The 27749-nt window shown below is 35.4% G+C and overlaps 1 protein-coding gene across 1 annotated transcript in view; it reads right to left on the bottom strand.

Moving 5' to 3' along the window:
• Positions 1-27749, bottom strand: part of ATRNL1 (attractin like 1) — an 831601-nt gene that overhangs the window by 393617 nt on the left and 410235 nt on the right. Inside the window, exon 26 of the mRNA XM_025396530.1 lies at positions 6490-6568. Within this exon, the coding sequence (XP_025252315.1) occupies positions 6490-6568 (79 nt within the window). The remainder of the gene's footprint in view (positions 1-6489; positions 6569-27749) is intronic.

Genomic DNA, 27749 nt, shown 5'->3' with positions numbered 1-27749 from the left:
CATGTATTTTCCAGTTAATAATATAGATTTTCAGATCTGTAAACATTTTTGAGGGCTGGGATTTTATTTGGCTTGTTCATTGCTGTACTTGTCTAAAAATGTGCTTGAAACAACAATAGTGGTTCAATAAATATTTGTTGAAGGAAGGAATAAACTAATTTAATATTAACAAAAATATGTCTCATTCTTTTTTTCAGTTACCTAATAAGAACACAGAACTTCTTTCTAGAATCTTTTTGAATGATATGAAATAGTTTTGATATACAAAAATCTCTCTGTAAGTATCTATAAATGAGTATACTTTGAAAAGGTAGGCAGGTACATATCTTTAAGATATATTTTCAGAAATCTAACTAGTGAGCCAAAGAGTTTTTAATTTTGATAAATAATATATGGAGTAAACATCTTTTATTTTTGCTTGCCCAGTATAACTCTCCCTTATTTTGAAAACAAATCAAGATTCTACTTTAGAGAATTATTCCTTTTTACTTCTCTCTGAGTTCCTGTGGATTTTATGAGGCTGAACCCACCCCTGAGCTCCAGGGTGAGCATTTGTGTTGAAAATAAGGTTGCCAGATTGAGCAAATAAAAATACAGAACACTTGGTTAAGTTTGAATTTTAGATAAAAAATGAACTTTTTAGCATAAAAACACATATATACACATAAACATCAGACACATATATCGAGATATACATTCGTTTGAGTATATAAGACAGATAAGATGTTGCGGTTAGTGAGACTACATTTTTTAGAATAAATCAGTATAATGTTTTAGTCTAAGTGACTGGGTCTAAATATAAAGATAATAGCATATAATAAAGAAAAAGTGATTTGAGACAAATCTATTATATTGCACATATAGTAAAAACAGTGCCCAAAGTTTTTTGGTTTAGGGTTTTTTTTTAAATTAATCCTGTGTATAATTATGAAACAGTTCACATTTACTTCCATTACTAATCTGATTTCCAGAAAACTTTTCAATATATTCTATCTCCCTATGCATGACATCACAATAAAGTAAATCCAGGTGCTCCCCTAAGAACTCTGTACGTGTATGTGTGTGTGTCTGTCTGCCTCACTGAAATGTTTTAAAACTACAAATTCCCCAATAATGGGGTCAATGTCTTTTTCTTTATATCCTCAGTATTTATCAATTTGCTTATAATATAGCAAGAAACTGATATACCTTTGTTGAACAGAGCAAAATGGAAGCACTATATTTACCATAAGGTCTTTGGAAACAGGTTTAAAAGGCATATATCAGTTATTTTTCAAATCTCAGCCCCATACATATTTGACTTCTCAATTCAAGTTATTTTAAAGTAAATTTATGTTAAAATTTTCAAAGTATGATAACGCAATAGGCATGCTGAAGACCTGTAATTTCTAGTCTCACAGGATAAAGGAAGAAAATTAATACAATAATAATCATTTTAGTTTTCAATTCAATAAAAAGCAAATGACAAGCAACAGTAAGTTGACACTGTGGCCATTAACTGCAAAGACATTTATTTGAGTGAAATATTTACTAATGAGTTTTAAAAAGTATGTGTTTAATGGAAAGCTTTATCTATATGTTAAAATGTTTAAACATTTACAAACTACAGAGCTTTGAAGTGCTATGAAATTCTACAAAAGGTTGCAGGCAGTACGTAATCAGTTAATTTGAATTTATCCACCTAAACTAACACTTTCATTGTTTCCTTAATGTTTTTATTCTGTGCCCAGTCCTCTTTCTGTAAATATATTTAGTGTCTCAGGAGAAAAGAGTAGTTCAGTTTGTAAAACACGGCTACATTGCATTAATATTACTTAGATGAGAGTCTATTTATCACTATTTACCACGTCAGAGAATATTTTATAACTAATTGGTTTATATACCCATAAAATGTCATTATTAAAGTATAGTTTAATATTATTACTTATGTCTGGTTTTGTAACAATAAAACAGGTATAGAAGGAAAGAACTAACATATTTGCCTCTGGAAAACTAGTTTGTTACTCAAAGCTACTAAAACTCTACTTGTGGATATTGGTTTATTATTTTTAACTCAAATTTAAGGGTGATAATAAAAAATACAAATCTAGGTTTATGCTTCATGATTACAAACTGTGCAGGGAGATAGGGTATTATGAACATAAATTCAGTCCCTCATTGGACATGTCTTATCCTCCAAATTCTCCTGTATTGATTTTGAAGCAGAAGAGAAGTCTAATATGTGAGAAATAGTAAAAAGTAGTGTGGTTGCCCGGCGCAGTGGCTCAAGCCTGTAATACCAGCACTTTGGGAGGCCAAGGCGGGTGGATCACCAGGTCAGGAGATCGAGAGCATTCTGGCTAACACGGTGAAACCCCGTCTCTACTAAAAATACAAAAAAATTAACCGGGCATGATGGCGGGCGCCTGTAGTCCCAGCTACTCTGGAGGCTGAGGCAGGAGAATGGTGTGAACCCGGGAGGTGAAGCCTGCAGTGAGCCAAGATTGCACCACCGCATTCCAGCCTGGGCGACAGAGCAAGACTCCATATCAGAAAAAAAAAAAAAAAAAAAAAAAGTAGTGTGGTAAAGTTCTACATTAAAATATTTTTAAACTTTAAAAAAACTGTAAATTTACAAGCATTAAAAAGGAAAAAAGTGCTATCACATGAAATGTAGTGATCATTCAAATAGTCAGACTCACTAGCAATATGAAGTTAATGTAAAAACAACCCTTCCTTTGCCTATGGATCTTTTATTCTACAGATTTTGCAGTTAAAGTTTCACTGAGACATGCTACAGTTAAACAACTCAAAATGGAAAAAATTAGCTTCTTGTAACTATTAAAATAAGCATCATATTTGCACATATCATAGTCAAATTTTTGATCAAATCTCTTCATTGCAGTGAACAATTAAATATCTTCAACAATTAAATATCTTTACACCGTATGATACCTATTAAAATTCAAATTTCAGATTAAGAATGAAGATTATCAAGCATAAAAACAGCTCAATAGACTCCTTTTTACATATACTTGCTCCTGACAAATATTTTAATAATGTGATGACTATAACTGAATGTGCCACTGAAGCTAAATGATTTTAACACCTCTGTAAAAAGGACAAGCTATATAAATGAATTCATCTTTCTAGTGTATTATAATATTTCCACTTATCAATATACACTTATTGTTTCCATTCATTAGCGCATCCCAAAAGAAAGTTTTCATCTTTTTAACAGGGTTACCACAGAAATTTGTTTGGGGTTAGTGTATGAAGGGGTCATATCAAAATTGAAGCCTTTTGTAGTTTCATTTTTTTTAATGTGTGTTTAAGAGCCCCTGAATTCTCAAGGGTGTTATTCAAAAGTCATAACATGACTATCCTCTGAATTTAAAATTATGCCACAATAAGTATATCTGTGTTTATGAGAAAACAAAACTTTAGTTAAAAAAGTAACACACCTAGTTGAAGGAACACAATATGTTAAAACATTTCCAAAGATTATTTTCATTTTAAACTTTCATTACATTTGGAAACGCAACTAGTACAACTGCTGTAATAAAACTAAATAAATTCTAAAAAGAAAGAATCCTTTAAGTAACTTTCATTTACTGTAACACATAAACTGTCATTTTACTAATCAAAGGTGTCCTCTGAGCTTTACAATAATTGATCTCTTCAATGTTTTGAAGAGACAGTAATATTCACATAAAGAAATAATAGTGGGTTATTTTTCTTTTGGAAATACTACAGTTAATCTAATATTTAAAACTGAATAAAAAGAGGATTAGACATAAACATATTTTTACCTCCACTCACATGAAGTCTATAAATGGAATTATCACATAACTACAACTAGTGTGGTTAAAAATCTCCGGGTCTCTTAAGACCAAAATGAAAACCAATTTCTTAACATAGTAGTTCCCCCTTAAATATGTTTCAACACACCCAGGGGATGCCTAAAACTGTAAATACTACTAAGCCCTATACAGACTATGTTTTTCCATATATATAAAAAACCAATGATAAATTTTCATTTATAAATTAGGTACAGCAAGAGATTAACCACAATAACAATGAAATAGAACAATTATAATAATATGCTGTACTAAAATTTATGTAAATGTGGTCTCTCCCCCTGTCACTTCCCACCTCCCCCCAACATTTCTTTCTCTCAAAGTATTTTAATGTTTTTGGACTCCAATCGTCTGTGAGTAACTAAAACTATGGATAAGGGGGGACGACTGCAATATAAACATTACTAGCTAATAGCAGCTCTCTAATACTCATCAAAGTCAATGTCATCTTTACTTTGGACATCAATATATGAATAGTTTCTAAAATATTTAGGATTTTACATTTAAAGGAATTTATTAAAACTATATTTGAGAAAATTCTTCACAATATTTTTAACGTGTAATGCTATAGCATAACATAAACTCTCAAGATACGTTTTCTTTTTCGGAAGCGGTAGCAAATTAAATGCAAACACTATTATACACTTTAATAGAAAGAAGCACTACCTGGATGAGTTTTGGAAAGAAGGGCATTATATTAAAGGAATTTCCAGAGGACATAGTAATATTAATAATACAGATATAAACTGGAAAGTGATCCTAATCTAGCTCCCCTCTACTATTTCTCTTTTATCCTTTCCACATCTATCACATATATTGAACGATTCTGACTTCCAAAAGATAAATTTATATTAATATTTTAAAAATTAAAGTAGTATCAGCTTGCCAGAGCACCTGTTTAGTATGTAATAAACAGCATTACTACACTGAGATAATACAATATTAGCCAAAATCAATTTGTCATTTTGAGAAGTATGAAAGTTTTATAGCTAAACTATTCATATTAGTTTTAACAAATATTAAATATCATTTTTAAACTTTAGTTACATGTAGACATTTATAGGGCTTGAAAGAATAGACCACAACTGAGAATTAACTCTAGGGTACAAATCCTTCTTTTAAGAGGTAAGGAAATTTAACTAGACCACTTACTTATATTTAGCTGCCAATTAATGGTAGTTACAATTTGATATTTTCACAATGCTATATTTACATAGACACATTTTATAAAGTTTAGAGATCAGATATTTAAATAGTGCTCCTCACGATGCAATGGGAACCGAGGATCCCTGATTGATTCAGCCTTCTCTTCTAATGATTAAGGACATAAATTGTCACTTGCCCTAGTCCATTATGGAAGGAAGGCCTTCACACTACCTGCCTATAATTTTGATTTTTCCTTCCCAAATCTATAATTTTACTGTAATAGATCATCTAACATGTCTAGATGATTGTTTACCTCTGCAGAGAATTTGACTTCTTGCCAAATCTTTATATATTTATATTTAATAAGCTTTTTCAATTGGATTACTTTTTAACATGCAGTCATTCCAAGTAAACCCTCACTGATGTTGCACTGGCCATATACAGAAAATCAGAGAGGCAGAGAATATTAAGATGAATGATTTATTTGAAGGCAGGGAGGGACTCCAGTTTACAAATATATTATACATAGGTACTGATCTTTGATGGGTGCTTAAAAATAGACTAAGAAGAATTCATGTCACTTACTAATTCTACAGCTTAGAACACTCTGGATTATTTTTACATCTTTAAATATTACATTTTTTTAAGTGGAAAAAAGAAGGTAAGCAATTATACTGTTGTTTTATATCGTTACCAAAAAAAACCCATATAGAAATATATGGAGAAGTGCAATAGCAAATAAAATACTAAGATTAATACTAATAGAATATAGTATAATAAAAGAATACTGATAAAAACAGAAACTAGCTTTCTGAATAAATGAAATATAGAAGAATAAATCTACTGCATACTTTTGCTCCTCAGATGATTTTGTTTCTTCATTCCTTTCAATTAACGAATATACACAATTTACATAATCAGTTGTTATTTTGTAAGAATATTATTGTTTTCATCAATTTTAGGATTATAAGAAAAATAATTAATTCTAATACAGAAATTTATCCAATGGATGTGCTCTTTAAACATAGTTGGATTATTAGATAATCAAAAAATGGAGAAGATTTGATTCCCAAAAAGAGAATGTTATAATAAATTTCTAGGCTATAAAATCTTTTTCAAAACCAAAAATATTTATCACTCAGAATTTTAAATTTCAACAGACACTTAAGAAAAGTAAATTATGTCTTTATAGCATAACTAAATGCCTAAGTTAAATATATTACAAAATCATTTAAACATAATAAATAATTGTATTCACTATAAATTCCAATACCATTTTTAGAAACTGTTTGCAACACACCAATGCTTTTACAAATACTAACTTAAAATTACAGTGATAAAGTTTGCTCTACAGCTTAAAAAATACTAGAGTGATTTTTGAATATTAGTATGTAAAAATGATTTGAAATTCTGTATTCCAAGACAGCATGTTAATTAACAGACAATAGAGATTCACCTATTTGCTTAAATCTTTAAACAAAAGATTAAATAATATTACTGATACCTCTCTCCGTCGAGAAGCCCAACAAGTTTGTTTGATCTTCCATACCACAGCAGCCACCAGCAATAAAGACAGGAAACAACTGGAGAATAAAACACAAATAATTTTTGCTCAAAACTTATTTGAACTATGTAATGAAAAGTACATGAAAGACTCAAAAATATATGTAAGTAATTACTTTGTCTAGATAAACAATCAAAAATAGGATAAATTTCCAATGTTTAAAATGTTCTCTCAAATATAATAAAAACGTACAGGTAGAAAAAATATTTACATTTCTTGCTATAGATTATGGTCAATATTTAGAATTTTCTCTGTCAGAAGGAATGTAAATTTATAATTCCATTGGTCTTATGAAGCAACAGAAATCACAACCAAAATCTATTTAGAATTGCTATTATGAGTCATAAAATACGGAAATTTTATAAAACCAAATGTCACACATGTACATTTATATTATTTTTATCACTAACTATTTTATATATGAACATATTCCAGTGGTTCCCAACCAAAGATTATTTTGCTCCCTCCCCCTAGGGATCATTTGGCAATGTCTTCAGCCATTTTTGTTTGTCAGAACTGGGAGAGGAGTGCAGGGGTGTTGCAAGAATTCTACAACGCTAAAGACTGTCCCCAGCAGCAAAGGATCAGCAATACGAAATATCAGTAGTACCGAGGCTGAGAAACCCTGGCATATGCTAATGTTTACATTAAGAAATAAGTCAGTTACAATGTTCATACATGTGGTCTAATATATTAGGTACTATATGCAATAAACTATGATAATGCAGGGTACTTTGTTAGAAGGAACTCAAGCCTAACAAATCTCAAAATGACAGAGATTTACATGAATCTCATTAATCAATTGCAACCCTGTATCACTGTTTATTTTCCCCTTATTTGCTCTGTAGTCATAGATTATGCTATGAGAAGACCCAGAAGTGAACAGAACTGGGCCATTACAGATTCACTGGTCACTGAACACCACAAGTAAAACCTGGTACTCATCCTTAATTGATAATCACTGTGTACATCACTTGAGTCACTCATAAGCAGTGGCAATTTTTGACACTTTCCACTCTTGTCAAGTCTTCAATATATTTTTTCTCCTTGCCTATGCCTCATTTGAAGCAGAAGACCTTAGAATATCCTTCAATGACAATGATAACAACAATGTCAATTTTAACATCTATCCATTGAATGCTGCACACATTCCAGATGCTGTGCTGGATACGTCACACCGATGATTGGATTTAGTCTTAGAAATCCTTCAAGATAGCATATATTATTCTTATTTGAGAAAAGAGGAATCCAGTCCTCAGAGATTTTGAAGTTCATTGCTTATAGTCACACATGGAGTAAGTCGTAGTACCCAAATACAAATCCAGCTACTTAAGCCTCAAAGTCTTTTCCTTTCCATATGCTGGCAGCTCTGAGTGTGCCCACTATCTCATAATCATTCTGTTTCAATATCCGTTCTCTAATCCTGCCTGCAGAATCAAAGGAAATCTATTTTTTTAAAAGTCAGTGATACTAACCTTTCCAACCATAGAAGTGATTTTAACATAAGTACCCTTTATGCAATATTCAACATTTTAGGGGACACTTTTCTCAGAATTTGTTTTCAACAGAAAGTCACCATGATTTTCTAGAAATTATATAAACTGGTGTTTTCTCTACTATCAGACTTCAACTTCTCAACTGACAATACTAATCATTCATTCTTTAAAACTCTCTTCTGCATACTTTCTTTCATTTTGTTTTGTTTTGTTTTGCTCAATACTTCCTAACTCAATATAGGCTCAATGAATATAGGTTACATTCCAAATTCCCTCTTTTAAATTATGGACATTCCTTAAAATTCACTTCATGCAATTGTGCTCTTCTTTTCTCTTGCCCTCAAAGAGAAAGCACAGTTATTTTCATGATTTCAACTATGACCTCAATTAAAATGATTTCCAAATCTGCATCTTTACATCTGTCAAAATGAGAGCATCTTATCCTTGAAAGGGATATAAAAGATTTCTTAGTTCCAAGTCCCTCCCAGGAAGGAAGTTCCCAGTACAGCTCTGATAGTGATCCAGCACCTAATTAAATACTCATTGTAGCTGAGAAGTTGAGAAGTTGCTGACTCACAACTTAGTGCATTCTATTTCTAGTTAATTCAAATTTTGAAAATATTCTTTTTTTTTTTTTTTGAGATGAAGTCTCGCTTTGTCACCCAGGCTGAAGTGCAGTGGCACAATCTTGGCTCACTGCAACCTCTGAACCTCTGCTCCCGGATTCCAGCAATTCTCCCACCTCGGCCTCCTGAGTAGCTAGGATTACAGGCATAGGCCACCACCCTGGCTAAATTTTTTGTATTTTAGTAGAGACGGGGTTTCACCATGTTGGCCACACTGGCCTCGAACTCCTGACCTCAGGAGATCCGCTAGCCTTGGCCTCCCAAAGTGCTGAAATTACAGGCATGAGCCACCATGCCTGGCCAATATTCTAACTTCTATCAATCAGTGCTGTGTCTGCCTTCTAGGTTAAACAAAATCAGTCCGCTGTATGCTAAAACTTCTTTATATATTTAAAGAATAGACAGGTTTTTTCGTATGGAGGATTGCCTCAAGTCCAGTGTCTCTCAACAAGGAATGTTTTTGTTCTCCAGGCGATATCTGGCAGTGTCCAGAGACATTTTTGGGTTTCACCACTTGACAGGCATCTAGTGGGATGCTACATAAATATCATATAATATATAGGTCGGCTTTCCAACAGCATTTTCCCAGCCCAGAATGCCAATATTGCCAAGGTTGAGGAACCCTTCTCTAGTCTGAATTATCATCATAGTGGTTATAATTCTGTTGTTATACCCGGATTAATAGTGTACCTTTTTTTTTTTTTTTTTTTTTGAGACAGAATCTCACTCTGTCGCCCAGGCTGGAGTGCAGTGGCGTGATCTCAGCTCACTGCAGCCTCTGCCTCCCAGGTTCAAGCAATTCTCCTGCCTCAGCCTCCTGAGTAGCTGGGACTACAGATGCGCACCACCACGCCTGGCTAATTTGTTTTGTATTTTTAGTAGAGACGGGGTTTCACCATGTTGGCCAGGATGGTCTCGATCTCCTGACCTCATGATCTGCCTGCCTTGGCCTCCCAAAGTGCTGAGATTACAGGCATGAGCCACCGCCCCCAGCCAATGTAACTCTTAAGATGTGGTACTGAGAATGGACACTGTAGATATGGTCTGAGGGTTCATTTATCTGAATTTCAGTCAGACCATGATACCCTTAAGAATTATGACAAAAATATTAGTATCACCTCAAACCTACCATATCCAAGCTTAACCATTAATAATGTTCATGATTAGAAAAGCAACTAACATCTGTTGAGTAATATGTACCAAGCACTATGCTGAGTATTTTACATGAATTATCTCTTTAATTCCTATAATTGCAGATGATAGATCATGTATACTGTCATGTGGTCATTGAAAACATGGGAAAGCTAAGTCACAGAGAGTTGAAGTAAATCCTCTAAGATTCAAAGTATTAAACTGCAAGTTGTTCCCTTTGCTCTCACTCCTCTGTTTCACCATTACTTTCCAGCTAAAATGTTAAAAACAATTTATATTTCAATTATATCATCCCTTACACCCAGATTACCAGATCCTGTCAACTGTTTCTTTCAGAATATCTGTTGTAGTAAAAATAGTATATATAGAAAAGTTACTTATATTCAGTAAACCCAACTTAAATACCAAAATGTATTTTTATTTGATTAATAATTCACAGCATTCCTCTTCCTTAAGAGTTACATAATAAAGATTCAGTTTGAGACAGGAATACTAGTTGAATTTCTCATGAGGAGCTTAAATTCTTTCTTATCTAAACTTTATGACTCAAGTGAACATCATTTTTGTAATGATATTCAAGGATAGCATAAAATATACAACTTTCATAATTTCACTTCGTTGAAACAAGGAGTTATATACTTTAAGGTTTCGTATCAGATGCTTTCTATGCTAATGCCTATTAGGTTAGCAGTAAAAGAGCTAACATGATGTAAAAACTTGGCTGCTAAAATCAATAAACAGTGTAAGAAAATACTTTTAAAATAATATTCTCATAATTTCCAATAAATATCAAAAATCCAGTAAAATATATCTTACTACTTGGCATATAATAGTTGTCAATACATTTTTGCTAAATAAATGAAATTTTTATTTTATTTTATTTTTTTGAGACAGAGTCTCGCTCTGTCGCCTAGGCTGGAGTGCAGTGGTGCCATCTCAGCTCAGTGCAAGCTCCGCCTCCCGGGTTCACGCCATTCTCCTGCCTCAGCCTCATGAAATTGGTTTTTTAATTGATTTGAATAACATTATTTTTTCTAATACTGAATGTCTCATTTGGCATTATTATCTTTATATAGGGTAATACTTTATCAATGTTCTTGATTTCTAATAAATTACATTGCAAACAAAAGTGACAGTTCTCTTAAAAAATATACATACAAACAAAAACCAGTTTATTAAGAACACTTGCTTTGTTAAAAAGCAAAACAAACAAGCAAACAAACAAACAATAAATATTTGTCATATTTATTCAGCATAGTTAAAAAGTCACATTCTTCCTTTGGTGACTACTAGAGAGTCTCCGTCTTTATTGACAATCTTGGACACCTGAAGAATAACAGAATTTCCACCATCTGAATTTCTTGAATGACCATGTGAAGCAGTGTCCTGTATTCCATGCTATCCCTTCTGATATAGTTTGGATATTTGTCCTGACTCAAATCTCAGGTTGAATGGTAATCACCAGTGTTGGAGGTGGGGCCTGGTATTCGGGTCAGGGGAACAGATCCTTCATGGCTTGATGCTGACTTCACAATAGTGAGTGAATTCTCCTAACATCTGGTCATTTAAAAATGTGTGGCACTTCTCCTCCCCTAACTCTCTTGCTTGCTCCTGCTTTCAGCATGTGACAAGCCTGTCCCCCCTTCGCCTTCTACTATGATTGATGGGACAGAGAAGCTTTGCAAACTTTTATTATGTTAAATGACAGATTTGTAGGTTTGTGTATCCTAGTTAGCTTTTCTCTATCTCTTAAATCAAAGGGTTTAATGGGTAACATTGAACATTAGTATCTTTTAATTTGGTATTGTGGCAAATTTGTCAGAAAAAAATAAGTATTTACGGCTTTCTTTCAGGTCTTCTTTTTCTATTATATTATGCAAAAGTTTTTATGCTCCATGATATAGATATTGGTGGGATAACTGGGCTTTCTTTTTTTAAAAAATAATATGTTGTATGATAATAATATCAAAAGATCTGAAAGGTTCAACACCCCTCAGTACAATCCACCCAAAGGAAATAGGGAGTAAAAAGAACAAAGAAAGAAAGAAAGAAAACAAACATTAAAAAAGAAAGTACATCAGCTACAGTAATAAAAAAGGGAAGCATAAAAACTTAGGGAGAGATATTTCAATGATTTGATTTTATTATTCATAAAATGGTCACTTTGAAAGGATTGTTAATGTAAAACAATTACATTGTTAATGTAAAAAAAGGATTGTTAATTGTTAATGTAATAGAACATGGAACTTATTAGGTAATCTTATTTAGGTAAAATTAAAAGAATTCAATATAAGTAACATAGTGTGCTGTAAGGTTACACTGTAATGCAGGTTGCTAGTGACAAATAAATACCCTCTGGTGGTAATCTAGTTGGCCAATTGCAAAAAGAGATAATATTGTCGCTATTTTATAGCAATTTGAGGTTAACTGATCATAAATGTCAAGTCTTAAGTACATATTTTAAAAGATGGTTTGGACATATTATTTTATTTCACTGAAAAATGTTAGAAAATGAAGAAATTTACCTCCTAATAACTGTTATTCCACAAAATATCTTTAAATTTCATATCTTCACAACATTTAATGGATTTTTTTCTTACTGACTAAAATATTAACAGAATACACTTCTAACTTAAAATGCAATAAAAGCTATGAATATTAAAAAGAAAAAAAATTGCTTATATGTTCAAGTCATCAGTTTGAAAAAAGATGAAAAATCAAAAAAGCCCAGTGGTTGAATGTGGTAAATAATACACTCATAGAAAAAATTGGTACAAACTTCTGAGGGTTGTTAAGCAAGAGTTACTGAACCTTAGGAGCACTATCAGTTAAGATTATTTCAAATGCAAGTAACAGAAAACCTAACTCGAACTGGTACAAAGAAGAGATCTACATGAAGTTTACACTCTCTGGTATGAAGTGAATTGTGTTCTCAAATTCATATGTTGAAGCCCTAACCCCCAGTGTGGCTGTATTTGGAGAGAGGGCCTTTAGGACACATTTAGGTTTAAATGAAGTTAATAAACATGGGATCCTGATCTGATATAATTAATGTCCTTAAAGGAGAGGCACCAAAGAACTTGCATACTCTCCCTCTCTTCCTGCATGCATGGAGGAAAGGCCATGTGAGTACACAGTGTGAAGGCAGGCATTTGCAGAGCCAGGAAGAGAGGTTTTACCAGAGACCAATAATTGGCACCCTGATCTTGAACTGCCTACCCTCCAGAACTGGGAGATAATACATTTCTATTGTTTAACGCACTTAGTCTGTGTTGTTTGGTTATGGCAGCCCAAGCAGACTAAGACACTTCCCAAAGTCCAAAGGAAGAAAAGTTCCAGGTTTGGTCTGATCAGGGTCCTAGATACATTTTCTTATGATTCTCTGGACTATGCATAACACTACACACCAACTTTATTTTCAGGCTTGTTTAACTCTTAGGAACAAAAATGATTGCAGCAGTTCCAGTGTTTATATAATACACTATTATACATGCCCACTCCTTACCAAACACTGACAATGCAATAAATGGCATTGGTACAACCATGAAGCTGGTGAGAGATAAATCCCATTCAAATTAGATGGTTTGCTACACAGCCACATGGAGGGAGTTAAATGAAGGCTGGAAAAGAATACAATCCACTAGATATCATTTATGAAAAATTTATAGAAGACTACCTATATTAACCTCCCTGCCACGGCTCTGTAACAGATTTTGAGTCTACAGAGCATCTTTAGTAACTCTTAAATATTTTCCTAAACCTCTACAGAAAATAGAGTAGTCTCAAGCCTCATCTGATGGAGTATTAGAGAGACTCATATCTAATAAGGAAAATCTTCCTGGGTAAGTCCTATTACAAGTAGCCTACCTGGATAATACCTTTTCCTTTCAAACTTGTAACAAAAAGTGACAAAGGACAATGTATACAGTGTTTCTTCCTACAATGTATACAGTGTTTCTTCCTACATTAAATGTGTTTTGAAACACATCTTTTAAAACCATATAGTTAGGACAAAAGTTTTAATTATTTTGAAAACCTTTTCTAAATCATTAGTGTATAACACAATAGAGAAACCCTAAATATATAGCTCAATAAACTATCACAAAGACAATATACCCTTGAAACCACCAGCTTGAAAAAACAGAACTTAATTCAATCTCTCCTTCTCAAAAAGAACTATCATATTTATTTTTAATGCTATATTTTAGTTTTGTCTATTCCTAAATTTTTTACAAATATAACACTATCATATTTATTTTTTTGTTTCTGCCTCTATCATTCAACACTATGTTTGTGTTACCTATTTTGACCCTTTGGCATTCGGTTTTTTTTCCCCCCCATTGCTCCACATTATATAAGTATATTTTTCCATCCTATTATTTTTGGGTATTTTGATTATTCCCAGTTTGGGGCATGTAAAACATGCTTCTATAAATATGGTTCACATGGCTTTGATGACATGGAATTGTTGGGCCATAGAGTATATGTAAATTCAACTTTAGAATATAATGTCTACTTGTTTTCAAAGCCATCGCATCAATTTCTAGTGTACTAAAAGTATTAATAGTTCCACATCCTCTCCAACACTTGGTATTATTTGTCTTTTTCTTTTTATCCACTGTAGTAGGTATATAGTAGTATTACATTGTGGTTTTAATTTGAAGTCCCAGATAAAAATTAAGTCGAGTGCACTTGCGTATTTTGTTGGACACTTGGATGTCTTCTTTTGTGACGTGTTTGTCAGTTTATTGTCATTTTTGGAGGAGTTTTCAGACTATTTTTAATTGATTTATATGAGTTACATAGTGTGAATATAAGGCCTTTGCCTTTTATACAGTTTGCAAATATTTCATACCACTGTGTGACTTGACTCATTATAATGTGAATGGTGTCTTTTGATAAGAAAAAGTGTTCTTTTTTTTGTAGTGTAATTTTGTTATAGTATTTTATGTGTCCTGTTTAAGAATCCATTCTATATTCTAATGTTATGAAGAATAATTCCTACATTACCTTCTAGATGCTTCATTGCTTTTACCTTTCCTCCTAGAATTTATTTTATATTTGAAGCAGGGATCAAATGTCACTTTTCCCATATGCATAGGTAATAGATCTAGTACCTGATGAAAGTTTTCTTAAAGCACTAAACATTGAGAGATAGTCCTTGACTTGGTAATTAAGAATGACTACTTCCATTAGAGCCCTCTCCACTGTTATTTCTTTTTTTTTTTTCTAGATGGAGCTTTGTTCTTGTTGCCCAGGCTGGAGTGCAATTGCATGATCACTGCAACCTCAGCCTCCCGGGTTCAAGCGATTCTTCTGCCTCAGCCTCCTGAGTAGCTAGGATTATAGGCACGTGCCATCGCTCCTGGCTAATTTTTGTATTTTTAGTAGAGATGGGGTTTCACTATCTTGGCCAGGCTCATCTCGAACTCCTGACCTCGTGATCCACCTGCCTCACCCTCCCAAAGTGCTAGGATTACAGGTGTGAGGCACCACGCCTGGCCTCTGCTGTACCCTTTAATCCATCTCTCTTGTACTACCTTGACTTTAAAAGGGATTGAGGTCTTGTTTATACTCTATAGATAATGTTGATATTCTCTATAGAGATATTTTGTTTTATCCATCTGGAGGCTATGGTCACGATGTATCCAAAGCTTTTGAAGTGCTTCTTGAGTCTGTCCAGCAGGAGGGTCACCCACTGTTCAGTCCAGGGCCAAAGCAGAGTTCTACCTGAGTTCAAAGCAGAGCTCAGTTCTCAAATTCTTTGGTATGATAATGTTAATTAGGATCAGATTAGCACACAGGCAGCTCAGGGGTGATCCCAGAATTTTATAAAGCATTTGATGGGAAGGCTTTTCTATCTCCATTATCTCTCAGGTCCTTTCTGGTTTTGTGGGCTCTACTTTTCCATCATATGGCCAGAAACTACACCCTTTTCCTATTGCGCCACGTTTTGTGCTGGGAGGACAGATAAGAAGGAAATCAACAGGGTTTATCTTGGCTCTCTGTGACCAGAGCTCCCCTATGATTAGAAGAATATTCCTTTCCCTTGGGATTTTGGTTCTTACAGCTTCCTGCTGTGAGCCATTTTGCTGCTGCCCATGTTCCTGCTTCAGACTGACTGGGGTATGGGTGAGTGAATTCAGGAAAGGGAAAAATGGAAGGGAGGTCTCCCTCATTCTCTCTGAGTTTAAGAGTTCCCTTTTCCACATCATGGGCCAGAACCAGAGGACTTTTCCCTGTCCAAACTATAGTAGTTACTTTCAAGTTTCAAATTGCATTGACTTCAGTCAGGGGGCACTAAAGGGGAAAAATGGCAAACTTCTAGACAGTTCAACAGTACTTTGAATTCAGGTGTTCTCTGCTCTGCCTGCTGATATCATATACCAAATAGCTGCCCATGAATTTTGTCCAGGTTTTATGGTTGAGTTCAGTTAGAGAAAAAGAGACGTGTGTTTACATACTCTTAGCCGGGACTGGAACCCTATGGTGAATGTTTGACAAAGTTGCAAAAGCATTTCAAAATGGAAAGGATAGTTTTCTAACAAATCATGGTGGAACAACTGGATATCCACATATGGAATAATCAGCATTGAATTACACCTCAACATAAACAAAAAATAACTGAAACAGATCACAGATCTAAATGTACAACATAAAAATACAGTCACGTGTCACTTAACAATGGGGATATGTTCTAAGAAATGCATCATTAGACAAATTTCATCCCTGTGCAAACATCTTAGAGTGTGCTTAAACAAACACTGATGGTGGCCAGGCGCGGTGGCTCATGCCTGTAATCCCAGCACTTTGGGAGGCCAAGGTGGGAGGATCACGAGGTCAGGAGATGGAGACCATCCTGGCTAACACGGTGAAACACCTTCTCTACTAAAAATACAAAACACTAGCTGGGTGTGGTGATGGGCACCTGTAATCCCAGCTACTTGGGAGGCTGAGGCAGGAGAAAGGTGTGAACCCAGGAAGGGGAGCTTGCAGTGAGCCAAGACTGCGCCACTGCACTCCAGCCTGGGTGACAGAGCGAGACTCTGTGTCAACAAACAAACAAACAAACAAACAAAAACATTGATGATATATCCTACTATACATGAAAGCTATTGGTATAGCTTATTGTTACTAGGGTAAAAACCTATATAGCATGTTACTGTATTGAATACTGTAGGTAATTATAACACAATGGTTTTTGTGTATCTAAACATATCTAAACATAGAAAAGGTACAGTAAACATACAGTAATATAATCTTATAAGTACTATCATATATGTGGTCTTTGGCCAAAATGTTATGTAGTGCATAATTGTATAAAACTCTTAGAAAGAAATCTATGTAAACTTGAGTTAGGGAGAGTCCTTGGATATGACATCAACAGCATAATCAATTTTTAAAAAATGCATTAAATTGAATTTTATAAAAACTAAAACTTTTCACTACATTAAAGATACCATTAAGAGAATGAAAAGACAATTCAAAGACTGAGGGAAAATATTTGCAAATCACATCTGGCAAAAAGAGTTGTATCCAGAATATACAAAAAACATTCAATATTCAAAAATAAAAAGCAAAACTAAAAAGCAATTAAAAATAGGCAAAAGATTTGAAAAATACTTCACCAAAGAAAATGAAAGTATAACTAATAAGCACATGAAAACATATTCAATGTCATTAGCCATTAAGGAAATGCAAATTAAAATTACAACAAGATACCACTGCACATCTATCAGAATGGCTAAAATAAAAAATGTTGACAGGACCAAGCACTGGCGAGAATGTGCAACAACTGGAACCCTGAGCTTTGCTGGTTGCAACACAAAATTGTGCAGTCACTCTCTGAAAAACAGTGGCAGTAATTATAAAGATGAATACATATCCACCCTGTGATCCAGAAACCCTACTTCCAGGTATTTATGCTAGAGAAATGAAAACTTATGTTTGTGTAAAACTTGTAAGTATGTTGATCATGCAGCATTATTCATAAATACCAAAAAATGTAACAATCCATATCTCTCAATGGGTGAATGGATAAACAAAGTGTGATATATCCGTATAATGAAATACTACTTAGCAGTGAAATGAAATGGACTACTGATACAAAAAACTGCCTTGGATGAATCTTAAATGCAGTAGGCTAAGGGAAAGAAGCCATTTGAATGACATTCGGGAAAAGGCAAAACTGTGAGAACAGAGATCAGGTCAATGGTTGCCAGGGTGTATGGGTGGGGAGAAAGTCTAACTGCAAAGAAGGTATGGGGTATTCACTGGGGCTTTGGAATTATTCTGTATCCTGGGAGAGCCGGTAATTATAACAAATGATCCATGTGTTAAAACTCACACAACTGTTCTCCCCTCAAAAGGAATTTTACTGCACAGAAATTTTTAAATGCTTCCAAGAGAGGTAAAAAACAAACAATAAGGACCAAAAATATGCTGGAAAAAAAGGCAAGTAATTAACCACTGCCCCCTCTAACAATGAAAAAGTGACTGGTATATTTAAGTATGAGAATACTCATGCTTTGAATTATACAGGTAAAAGGAAGCTTTTAAACAGTGGAGTTAATAATGTATGTTTAAAATAACCACTTTGGCTAATTTACATACAATATATTGATAGAAAGAAGGTAGAACTGGGGTTCATGTAGAGCATTAAGGAAAGAGGATTTCAATGAGTCCCAAGTATTCAAGTGAGTTAAACAGTGATACCTATAACTGAGCTACAGAAAACTGGAAAAAAAGACAGTTTGCCAGTACAGTAAATTCAATTTAAAGCATGTTAAGTTTGAGGTGTAAAGCAATATTTAAGTCAAAGTGTGAAGTTACTGACATGACTCTCGGAGAAATCTATTTCAGCATCTAGTACACTAAACCTCAACTTTGTAAACTAGATGGTGAACACTGGTTTGACTAAGTTGCAAGAAAACGTACCGTCACTAGTTTACTACGACTGCATTAAATATTTTGGTTTACAAGAACAGTTCGGTCCTAAATATCTACTTTATTCCACAACAAAACCATGGAGAAAATTCCTAAGTAAACTTCCAATACTGTAAGAAATCATGTATTGTTTCTACTTAGCAAAATCCATATCTTCAGGTCTCATTTCCATTAACATATCCATCATTATAATCTCATTTTTTTAAACGGGGACTTACGTGTATTTGTAATTCTTCACAGTGCCTTTACCCAGTTTTAAAAAACTTTCTGGCAAATATACCAGGATTATACCACTTTGATATAGAGATTCTGTGACTAAATTAGGTTTACTTTTTTCTCTAGGGAGTTACATTTTCTTCTTTTTTCTCTTTCAGAATATCTTTATGTACAACATGATTAAATGTCTTATTTTTCCCGAATCATGAACACCATACTTAGCTTTGCATTATTCTGCCCATGTGCATGCTTGCTTCCATGTAGCCATCTTTGATTGTTTTTTTCAAGTGCTTAACTCTTATTATTTCTTTGCCTGTTGTATTCTTTAGATTCTTCTAATCTTTCATTTTTAATTCATCTAAATATGCATCATCTCTCACCACTTTATACCCACCAAGATGGCTATAAGAAAGGCAGTTAATACAAACTTTAGTAAGAATGTGGATAAAATGAATGTCTGATCCTTGCTGGTAAGATTATAAAATGATACGTCTTCTTTAGAAAAAGCTTGGCAGTTTATCACAATGTTTAACCTAGAGTTACCATGTGATCAACAGTTCTACTCCTAATTATATACTTAAGAGAAATGAAAACATACATCCACATAAAAACTTATACACAAATGTTCATAGTAGTAGTATTCACAACAGTGAATAAAGAAGAAAGAACCCAAATAACAATCAACTAATAAATAGAGAAATAAAATGTGTTATACACATAAGATGAATTACTATTCAGCAATAAAAAGAAACGAAGTACTGATCCATACTATGTTATGGATAAGAAACATTGTGCTAAATGAAAGTAACCAGTCACAAAAGAACACGTATTTATTGTATGATTCCATTTACGTAAGATGTCCAGAATAGGCAAATCTATGGACAGAGGTAGATTAGTGATTTTTCAGAACTAGGGGTATGTGAGAGGGAGAGGAGTGACTACCGATGAGTACATGGCTTCTTTTGGGGATGATGACATGTTCTAAAATTGATTGCGATAATGGGTGAAGAATAACTATGCACTTTCAATTGGTGGATTCTATTATATGTGAATTGTATCACCAAATAAAATACAAATTAAAATTAGAAATTGGAAAATATGTTTAAAAATTAGACAATGATAACTAAAAGTAAAAATGTTAAAGATTTTTAGTTCTCCTATACGATTCAGGAGGATAAAAGAGATACCGATTAATATTATTGTTAGTTAGGGAAATACGCTTGTTAAAATTTAAGAGTAATCATTAAATAAAAATATAAAACTATAATTCCTAAACTGCTAAAAGGAAAATAAAAGAATATTAGAAGCTCACTCAATTAATAAAAATCAGAGAGAAGAAAAAAGAATATTTCCATTTATTTCCCTGTCACATAAAATTAAGAGATTCTCAGATTATTAAAACAAAACAAAAACATCCAGATATTTTTGGTATAAAAGAAACACACACAAAATATAACAATAGAAAAAATGTTAAAAGATATGCAAAAAGACACAGACACATTCTAATAAAGAAATACTATATTGATGCTAAAAATGTTCTTTAACGCAAAAAGTAACAATAGGAACAAAGAGAAATCCAAACGATTAAAACAATAATTCAACTCCACTCTCAGTAAAGGATAGAACAATCAGACAGAAGATAAAAAAAGAAACAGAGGTCTAGAGCAATGCAATAAACCACCAAGATCTAATAGATATATACAGGATACTCTATATAAAAACAACAGAATACATATTCTCCTGAAGGGCACAGGAGACATTCTCCAGGACAGAATATATGTTAGGTAATAAATTATATCTTGAAAGATTTTAAAATATAAATGTACAAAGTATCTTTGCCACCCACAGTGGGATAAAGTTAGAAATCAATAACAGAAGAAAAACTTGAACATTAAAAAATATATGGAAATTACCAACACACACTTGATCAATGGATGAAAGACAAAATCACAATGAAATTAGAAAATATTTAGAGAAATGTGAAAATTAAAACACAACATACCAAAACTCATGGAACCCTGTAAAGCAATGATAAAAGGGAAATTTTTAACTATAAATATACTAAAAAAGAAGAAAGATCTCAAATACACAACTTAACTTTACAACTTAAAGGACTAGAAAAAGAACAAACTAAATTCAAAGGTAGCAGAATGAAGGAAATCATAAATATTAGAGCAAGATAAACAATAAAGAAAATAGAAAAACAATAGAGAAAATCAACAATACCAAAAATTGATTCTTGAAAAAGAGCAACAAAATTGGCAAACCTTTAGTTAGACTGACTAAAAAAAATAAAAGAGAAAGAAAACTCAAATTACTAAATTTAGAAATGAAAGTGGGATCATTATTGCCAATTCTACAGAAATAAAAATGATTATAGAAGAGTATGATGAACAACTGTACACTAATAAATTGGATAAGCTAGGTGAAATGGACAAATCCCCAGAAACATAAAATCTACCAAGGAATAGAAAATGGAATAGATCTATAACCAGTAAGGAGATTGAATCAGTAATCAAAAATGCCACAACAAAGAAGCCCTGAACTCAATGGCTTCACTGATAAATTCCACCCAATCATTTAATAAATAACTAATACCAATGCTCAAACTTTTCCCAAAAAGTGAAGAGGAAGGAACAATTCCTAAATCATTCTATAAGGCCAGCATACTACATATTAATGTCTACAGAAAGCAGCTGAAGCAGATTATTTTTAAGGAAGGAAGGAAGGAAGGAAGGAAAGAAGGAAGGAAGGAAGGAAGGGAGGGAGGAAGGGAGGAAGGGAAGAAGGGAGGGAGGGAAGGAAGGAAGGAAGGAAGGAAGGAAGGAAGGAAGGAAGGAAGGGAGGGAGGGAGGCAGGGAGGGAAGGAGGGGAAGGAAGGAAGGAAGGGAGGGAGGAAGGGAGGAAGGGAGGGAGGGAGGGAGGGAGGGAAGGAAGGAAGGAAGGAAGGAAGGAAGGAAGGAAGGAAGGAAGGAAGGAAAGAAGGAAGGAAAAGGAAGAAAGGAAGGGAGGGAGGGGAAGGAAGAAAGGAAAAGGGAGGGAGGGGAAGGAAGGAAGGAAGGAAAAGGAAGGGAGGGAAGGAGGGAGGGGAAGGAAGGAAGAAAGGAAGGAAAGAAGGAAAAGAACAGAAGGAAAAAGAAGGAAGGGGAAGGAAGGAGAAGAGGAGAAGGAAGGAAGGAGAAGAGGAGAAGGAAGGAAGGAGAAGAGGAGAAGGAAGGGAGGGAGGGAGGGAGGGAAGGAAGGAAGGAAAAATAGGCAAAATTCTCAATAAAAGGGTAGGCACAATTCTAATATAGAAAAAACTTCAGAGTATTAATATTGTAAATATGTCAATGAATTTGTAAAGTGAAACAAAGAAGACAATTTCCATTAAAAAGTCAATTACCAACTAGGTCAAGAAAAAATTAAAAACCTGCATAGACATAAATATTACTGAAAGTTAGTTAAATTTAAAAATCTACCCTCAAAAATATAAACTACAAAAAAAAATACAAACACATTACCAAAATCATTTTTTACAGGTTTTATACATCAGTTCTATCAACCACCACACACAACAAATAACTATTGTGCCAACCACTAAGATATATACTTCTCTGGCCGGGCACGGTGGCTCACACCTGTAATCTCAGCACTTTGGGAGGCCGAGGTGAGCAGATCACTTGAGCTCAGGAGTTTGAGACCGGCCTGGGCAACATGGCGAAACCCTGTCTCCACCAAAAATACAAAAAAAAAAAATTAGTCAGGCGTGGTGGCATGCACCTGTGGTCCCAGCTACTCGGGAGGCTGAGGTGGGAGGATCGCTTGAGCCTGGGAGGCAGAGATTGAGTGAACTGAGATTGTGCCACTACACTCCAGCCTGGGAGGCAGAGTGAGACCCCATCTCAGAGAGAGAAAAAAAAAAGTACCTCTTTGATCGCTGATGGCAGAGAGCATAACTGACTGGTGGCCCCAGCTACTGCACTCTGAAATCCATCATTTTATTCACACTGAGCCCATGCTTCCCAAGGGCTGTCCTTAGTCAAGGACTAAACATGGCAGAGATACCAAGGCAGGCCTGTTCCTGGGAGATGGAACACTCCTCTGATGGGTGACTTTTGCTCAAGGCTGCACCACTAGCATTAAACATTCTTAGAAGTGCCTTGCATTCTCAGGCTCTTTCACTCACCTTCCCTTTCTTCCTTCTCTCCCTCACAAAGGCAGGTAGGCATTGTGGTCTAAAGGTTTCCCATTATCTCCCCTCCTCTCTCCCAATTTCCCCTTACAGGAGTTCCCCTAACACATTTATTGCTTATCTTATCTCATCTTGGCTTCTGTGTCTCAGAGGACTTATGGTCCAAGAAAACAAAAGGTAAGATGGAGATGAGGAACTGATTCACTCACTGACTGGCAGGCTAAGAGGACAACATCCATGTTGGTGGGTGGAACACAGTTCCTGGCAGAAGACTTAAATTGCTGGATTTCACCGGTAGTGACCTAAGAAAATGCCCTGATAGAGAAAAAACTTGAAGGTACAGCAATTCAGGCATTTGGAAGATGGGGAAAACACCTTCAAAAGAGAGTGGAGTAGACTGATTATCATTACGTTGTACTGATACCTGCAGAGGGATAATGAGAGACTGAAGGCCATTAAAAAACCTTACTGGCTAAATAAAAGAGCCAGTGGGTCTCTTTCATAGCTTTAAATGAGGCCCTGATGACTGACAGCAGAAATGCCAACATGAATGACCAGCAGGATTTTGATCTAATTGTTATAGAATTGCAGAGTTCCGGAGATGACAGAATGCTAAGTCAAAGAAGTTGTGTTATACGAAAGGGCCATGGCTCAGGAGACCTAGGAACCTGAAATATGGGATAGGAATATCTGAATGAATGCTTCTGAAGATGTTGGTTTTACCGCCCGCTTTCCTAGTAATACTTAGCATTTTGTTATGCTGGAAGACACTAAAGAGTTCTTTTCTCTCTTAGGTAACAGGTGCCCCCTCACAAGCTGTCACCACTTCTTTTCTTGGCTGCCAGACTGATAAGTGGGATTAAATCACAGCATGACCCAACTGAGCCTGATAAGAAAGAAAATGGATTGCACAATTGAAGCAGGTGCAAGATTTAGGGAGCATGTACTGGCAGGAGCTGTGGAAGTATGACCAGATTTAAATATTTGATAAAGGGCAATGAAATGTTAAGACTGGATAAATAAAAATTCATTGATTTTGGTGCACATTTTAGGGACCACAGAGATGTAATATCCTACTGAGGATTCCAGGGAATGGAGCAAACTTGTTGCTAGAGTGACTCGTAGAAGCCTGAAAAATGCAATGTCCAGTACAAGTGAAATTGAAATGCCTGAGTTGTCCTGGTTTATGGAAGAGAAAGTTATAAAAACACTGAGAGAAGGGGATATGCTGGAATGGTTCATATTATATGAGGCCAGAAGAACTACCAGGTTGTGTTCCATGGGAGGACTGAGAGGACACCCTATGCATTAAGGCTGTTATGAATATGCTGATGAGAGAGGCACCAGTATTATAAGGAGGCTTAGAGTTGGCTCTCCTCTTCAGAGCAGGCCTGAAAATAGGAGAGATAGTCACAGGGCTAGGTTTGTTAACTGCCATAAAAGGATGGAGACCCAGAGTTAGAGGACAGGTGTCAGTGCTTAACTGCCAGAATCCAGAAACCACAATTACCATAATTAGATCAACAAGACTGGATGAACTGCCAAGAGGGTTGGCTCACAAAGAGTTGTAGGAATTATTAATAAAGCATGGTATTCTGAAGGGCAAAATAGGTGGGCATCTAACAGTGGTACTATTTAACATCTGGTTTCATTTTAAGTGAGAATGAAGGAACAGGAGACTGAGGGTTGTTGCTTCAATGGAGGGCCATGTTTCTCTTCACAGTTCCCAGATTTCAGCTAATTTTCAAATTCAAAACCCATTAACTAATCAGGTGATTGAGTCTATAGAAGAAAGATCCTTGAAACATTTTGAAAAGTGGGTAAAATGATCCCTGAAAATACCTACACCATATACTTGATTATATACACGGGCATATGCATGAGAATATATAGACAGTACAGGAGGAATAAGCAGACATTTTGACTTCTTTTTTTTTTTTTTTTTTTTTTTTTTTTTTGAGACGGAGTCTCGCTCTGTCGCCCAGGCTGGAGTGCAGTGGCCGGATCTCAGCTCACTGCAAGCTCCGCCTCCCGGGTTTACGCCATTCTCCTGCCTCAGCCTCCCGAGTAGCTGGGACTACAGGCGCCTGCCACCTCGCCCGGCTAGTTTTTTGTATTTTTTAGTAGAGACGGGGTTTCACCATGTTAGCCAGGATGGTCTTGATCTCCTGTGGCTCAAGCCTGTAATCCCAGCACTTTGGGAGGCCGAGACGGGCGGATCACGAGGACATTTTGACTTCTATTGGACATGAGGGTAGAAGCGACACAGACAGCCAGGCATTCAAAATATCATCCTGGCCTCTTATTAGAGTTGGGGTGTTCAGGGGGTGGGGGCACATAACAAATTCTGACTAAATTCTTGCTCACAGTGTGCCCACTATGTCAATGGATCCACCCTTTGGTCATTTCCCCACTCTTTAAGTGTATAAATAGACCTGATGTACAAGGTAGCTGGAATAACCCCTACACTGTGTCCAGGGTTATAGGATAAGATCAGTCATAGTGGAAAAGACCAACTGGTAATCTCTGAAACTACCCCCAACTGGACAAGTTAATAAATGCAAAATGTTATGTCATCCAGTGATATAGAAAACTAATGCCACCATTAAAAGTCTGAAAGGTACAGGGATAGTAGTCTCTACCAAATCTCCATTTATTTCTTTACAATAAATAATTCAGACTTTCCTGACTCAGATACATCTACTTTTCCATTTTACAAATTTAAAAAATAATTCTTTTCAATTTTTGAATCATTTACTATATTACTTCACAGCAACAACAACAACAACAACAAAATCCTTTAGTTCAATAAATAAAAGGACTGAGATTTAGAGAAGCTAGGTGACTGCCATAGTTTGGATATTTGACCCTCCAAATAAAATGTTAAAATTTGACACCCCATGTTAGAGGTGGGGCCTAATGGGAGGTGTTTGGTTCATGGGGGTAGATCCATCATGAATGGATTGGTGCCATCATTGTTTCTCATGTTCCCATGAGAGCTGGTAATTTAAGAGTCTGGAACTTCTCTCCTCTCTCTCTTGCCTACTTTCTCACCACGTGATCTCTACACATACGAGCTCCCCTTCCTTTTCCACCATGAATGGAAACAGCTTGAAGCCCTCACCAGATGCAAACGCCAACACCATACTTCTTGCACAATCTGCAGAACCATGAGCCAAGTAAACCTCTTTCCTTTATATAGGGTTACTCAGCCTCAGGTATTCTTTTATAGCAACACAAATGGACTAAGACGGAAAATTGGTACCAGGAAGTGGCATGTTGCTATAAAGATACCTAAAAATGTCAAAGTGGGTTTGGAACTGGAGTGCTCATAAGATAGGAAAATGAGGGAAAGTTTGGGACATCTTAGAGATTGGTTAAGTGGCTGTGACCAAAATGCTGATTGAAATATAGACAGTAAAGGCCATGTTGAGGGTCTCAGACTGAAAGGAGGAAATAATTCAGAACTGAAGCAAAGATAACCTTTGTTATACCCTGTCAAATAACTTTGCTACATTGTGTCCATGCCAAGCAGCAGTGCTCAAGAAGCCATGTGGCTGCTTTTAACAGCTTATGTTCACATGTGGGAGCAAATGAATAACCTAGAGTTGGAATTTATAATCAAAAGGAAAGCAAGGGATAAAAGTTTGTAGAATCTTCAACCTGGCCATGTGGCAGAGAAGGAAAGAGTGTTTTCAGAAGAGGACACCAAGAGTGCTGGGGTAGCAAACACTTGTTAAAGAAAGTAGCATGAATAAAAGGAGTCAGGTACTCTTCATAAAGACAATGGGGGAAAGACCCTGAAGGCATGTCACAAATCTGTCACAATTCTGGGCTTCCCATCACAGACCAAGAGACCAAAGAAGATGGTATGGTTTTGGATGACAGGCTTGGGACAACATTGTCATGCCCCATCTCTAGAAAATGTTTCCCAAATCTCACTGCTCAAATGGCCGCAGGTATTGCTCCTGCTGCCACTGAAGGAGGCTAGAAAGTATGAGTAGTAGAGGCTTGGCAGCTTCCACTGAGATTCCAGGGGATGTATTGAAAAGCCTGAGTGCCCAGCCACAAGCCTGCCATAGGAGTGGAGACCCTGCAGACAGATGCTAGTGAGGCAATGCTGAGCAGAAATATGGGGTTGGAGGGCCTGAATAGAGTACCCACCAGGGAAATGCCTAGTAGAGCAGGGCCATGGTGCATCCATGTTCCCAGGGTACAGAACATGGAACCAAGGGAGATAATTGTGGAGCTTTAATATTTAATGTCTTCCCTGCTAGATTTTGGATTTTCATGCAGCATGTTATCACTATATTTTGACCAATTTCTCCCTTTTGGAATGAGATGTTTACTCAATATCTGTTCCACCATTGTATCTTGGAGATAAATAACTTGATTTTGATTTTACAGGCTCACAGCTGAAAGGAACTTGCTTTGAGTCTCAGGTGAGAGTTTGGACCCCGGACTTCTGAGTTGATACTGAAACAAGTTAAGACTTCTGGGAAGTATTGGGATTAAATGATTAAAATTTATATGTGAGAAGGACATGAGGGATTTGAGGGGCCAGGGATAGAATGCTATAATTTTAATATT

Source organism: Theropithecus gelada, chromosome 9 (assembly GCF_003255815.1).
Source record: "Theropithecus gelada isolate Dixy chromosome 9, Tgel_1.0, whole genome shotgun sequence".
Lineage (NCBI taxonomy): Eukaryota > Metazoa > Chordata > Mammalia > Primates > Cercopithecidae > Theropithecus > Theropithecus gelada.
Note: the sequence above shows the minus strand (reverse complement) of the source record. Positions and strands in the feature narration are given on the sequence as shown.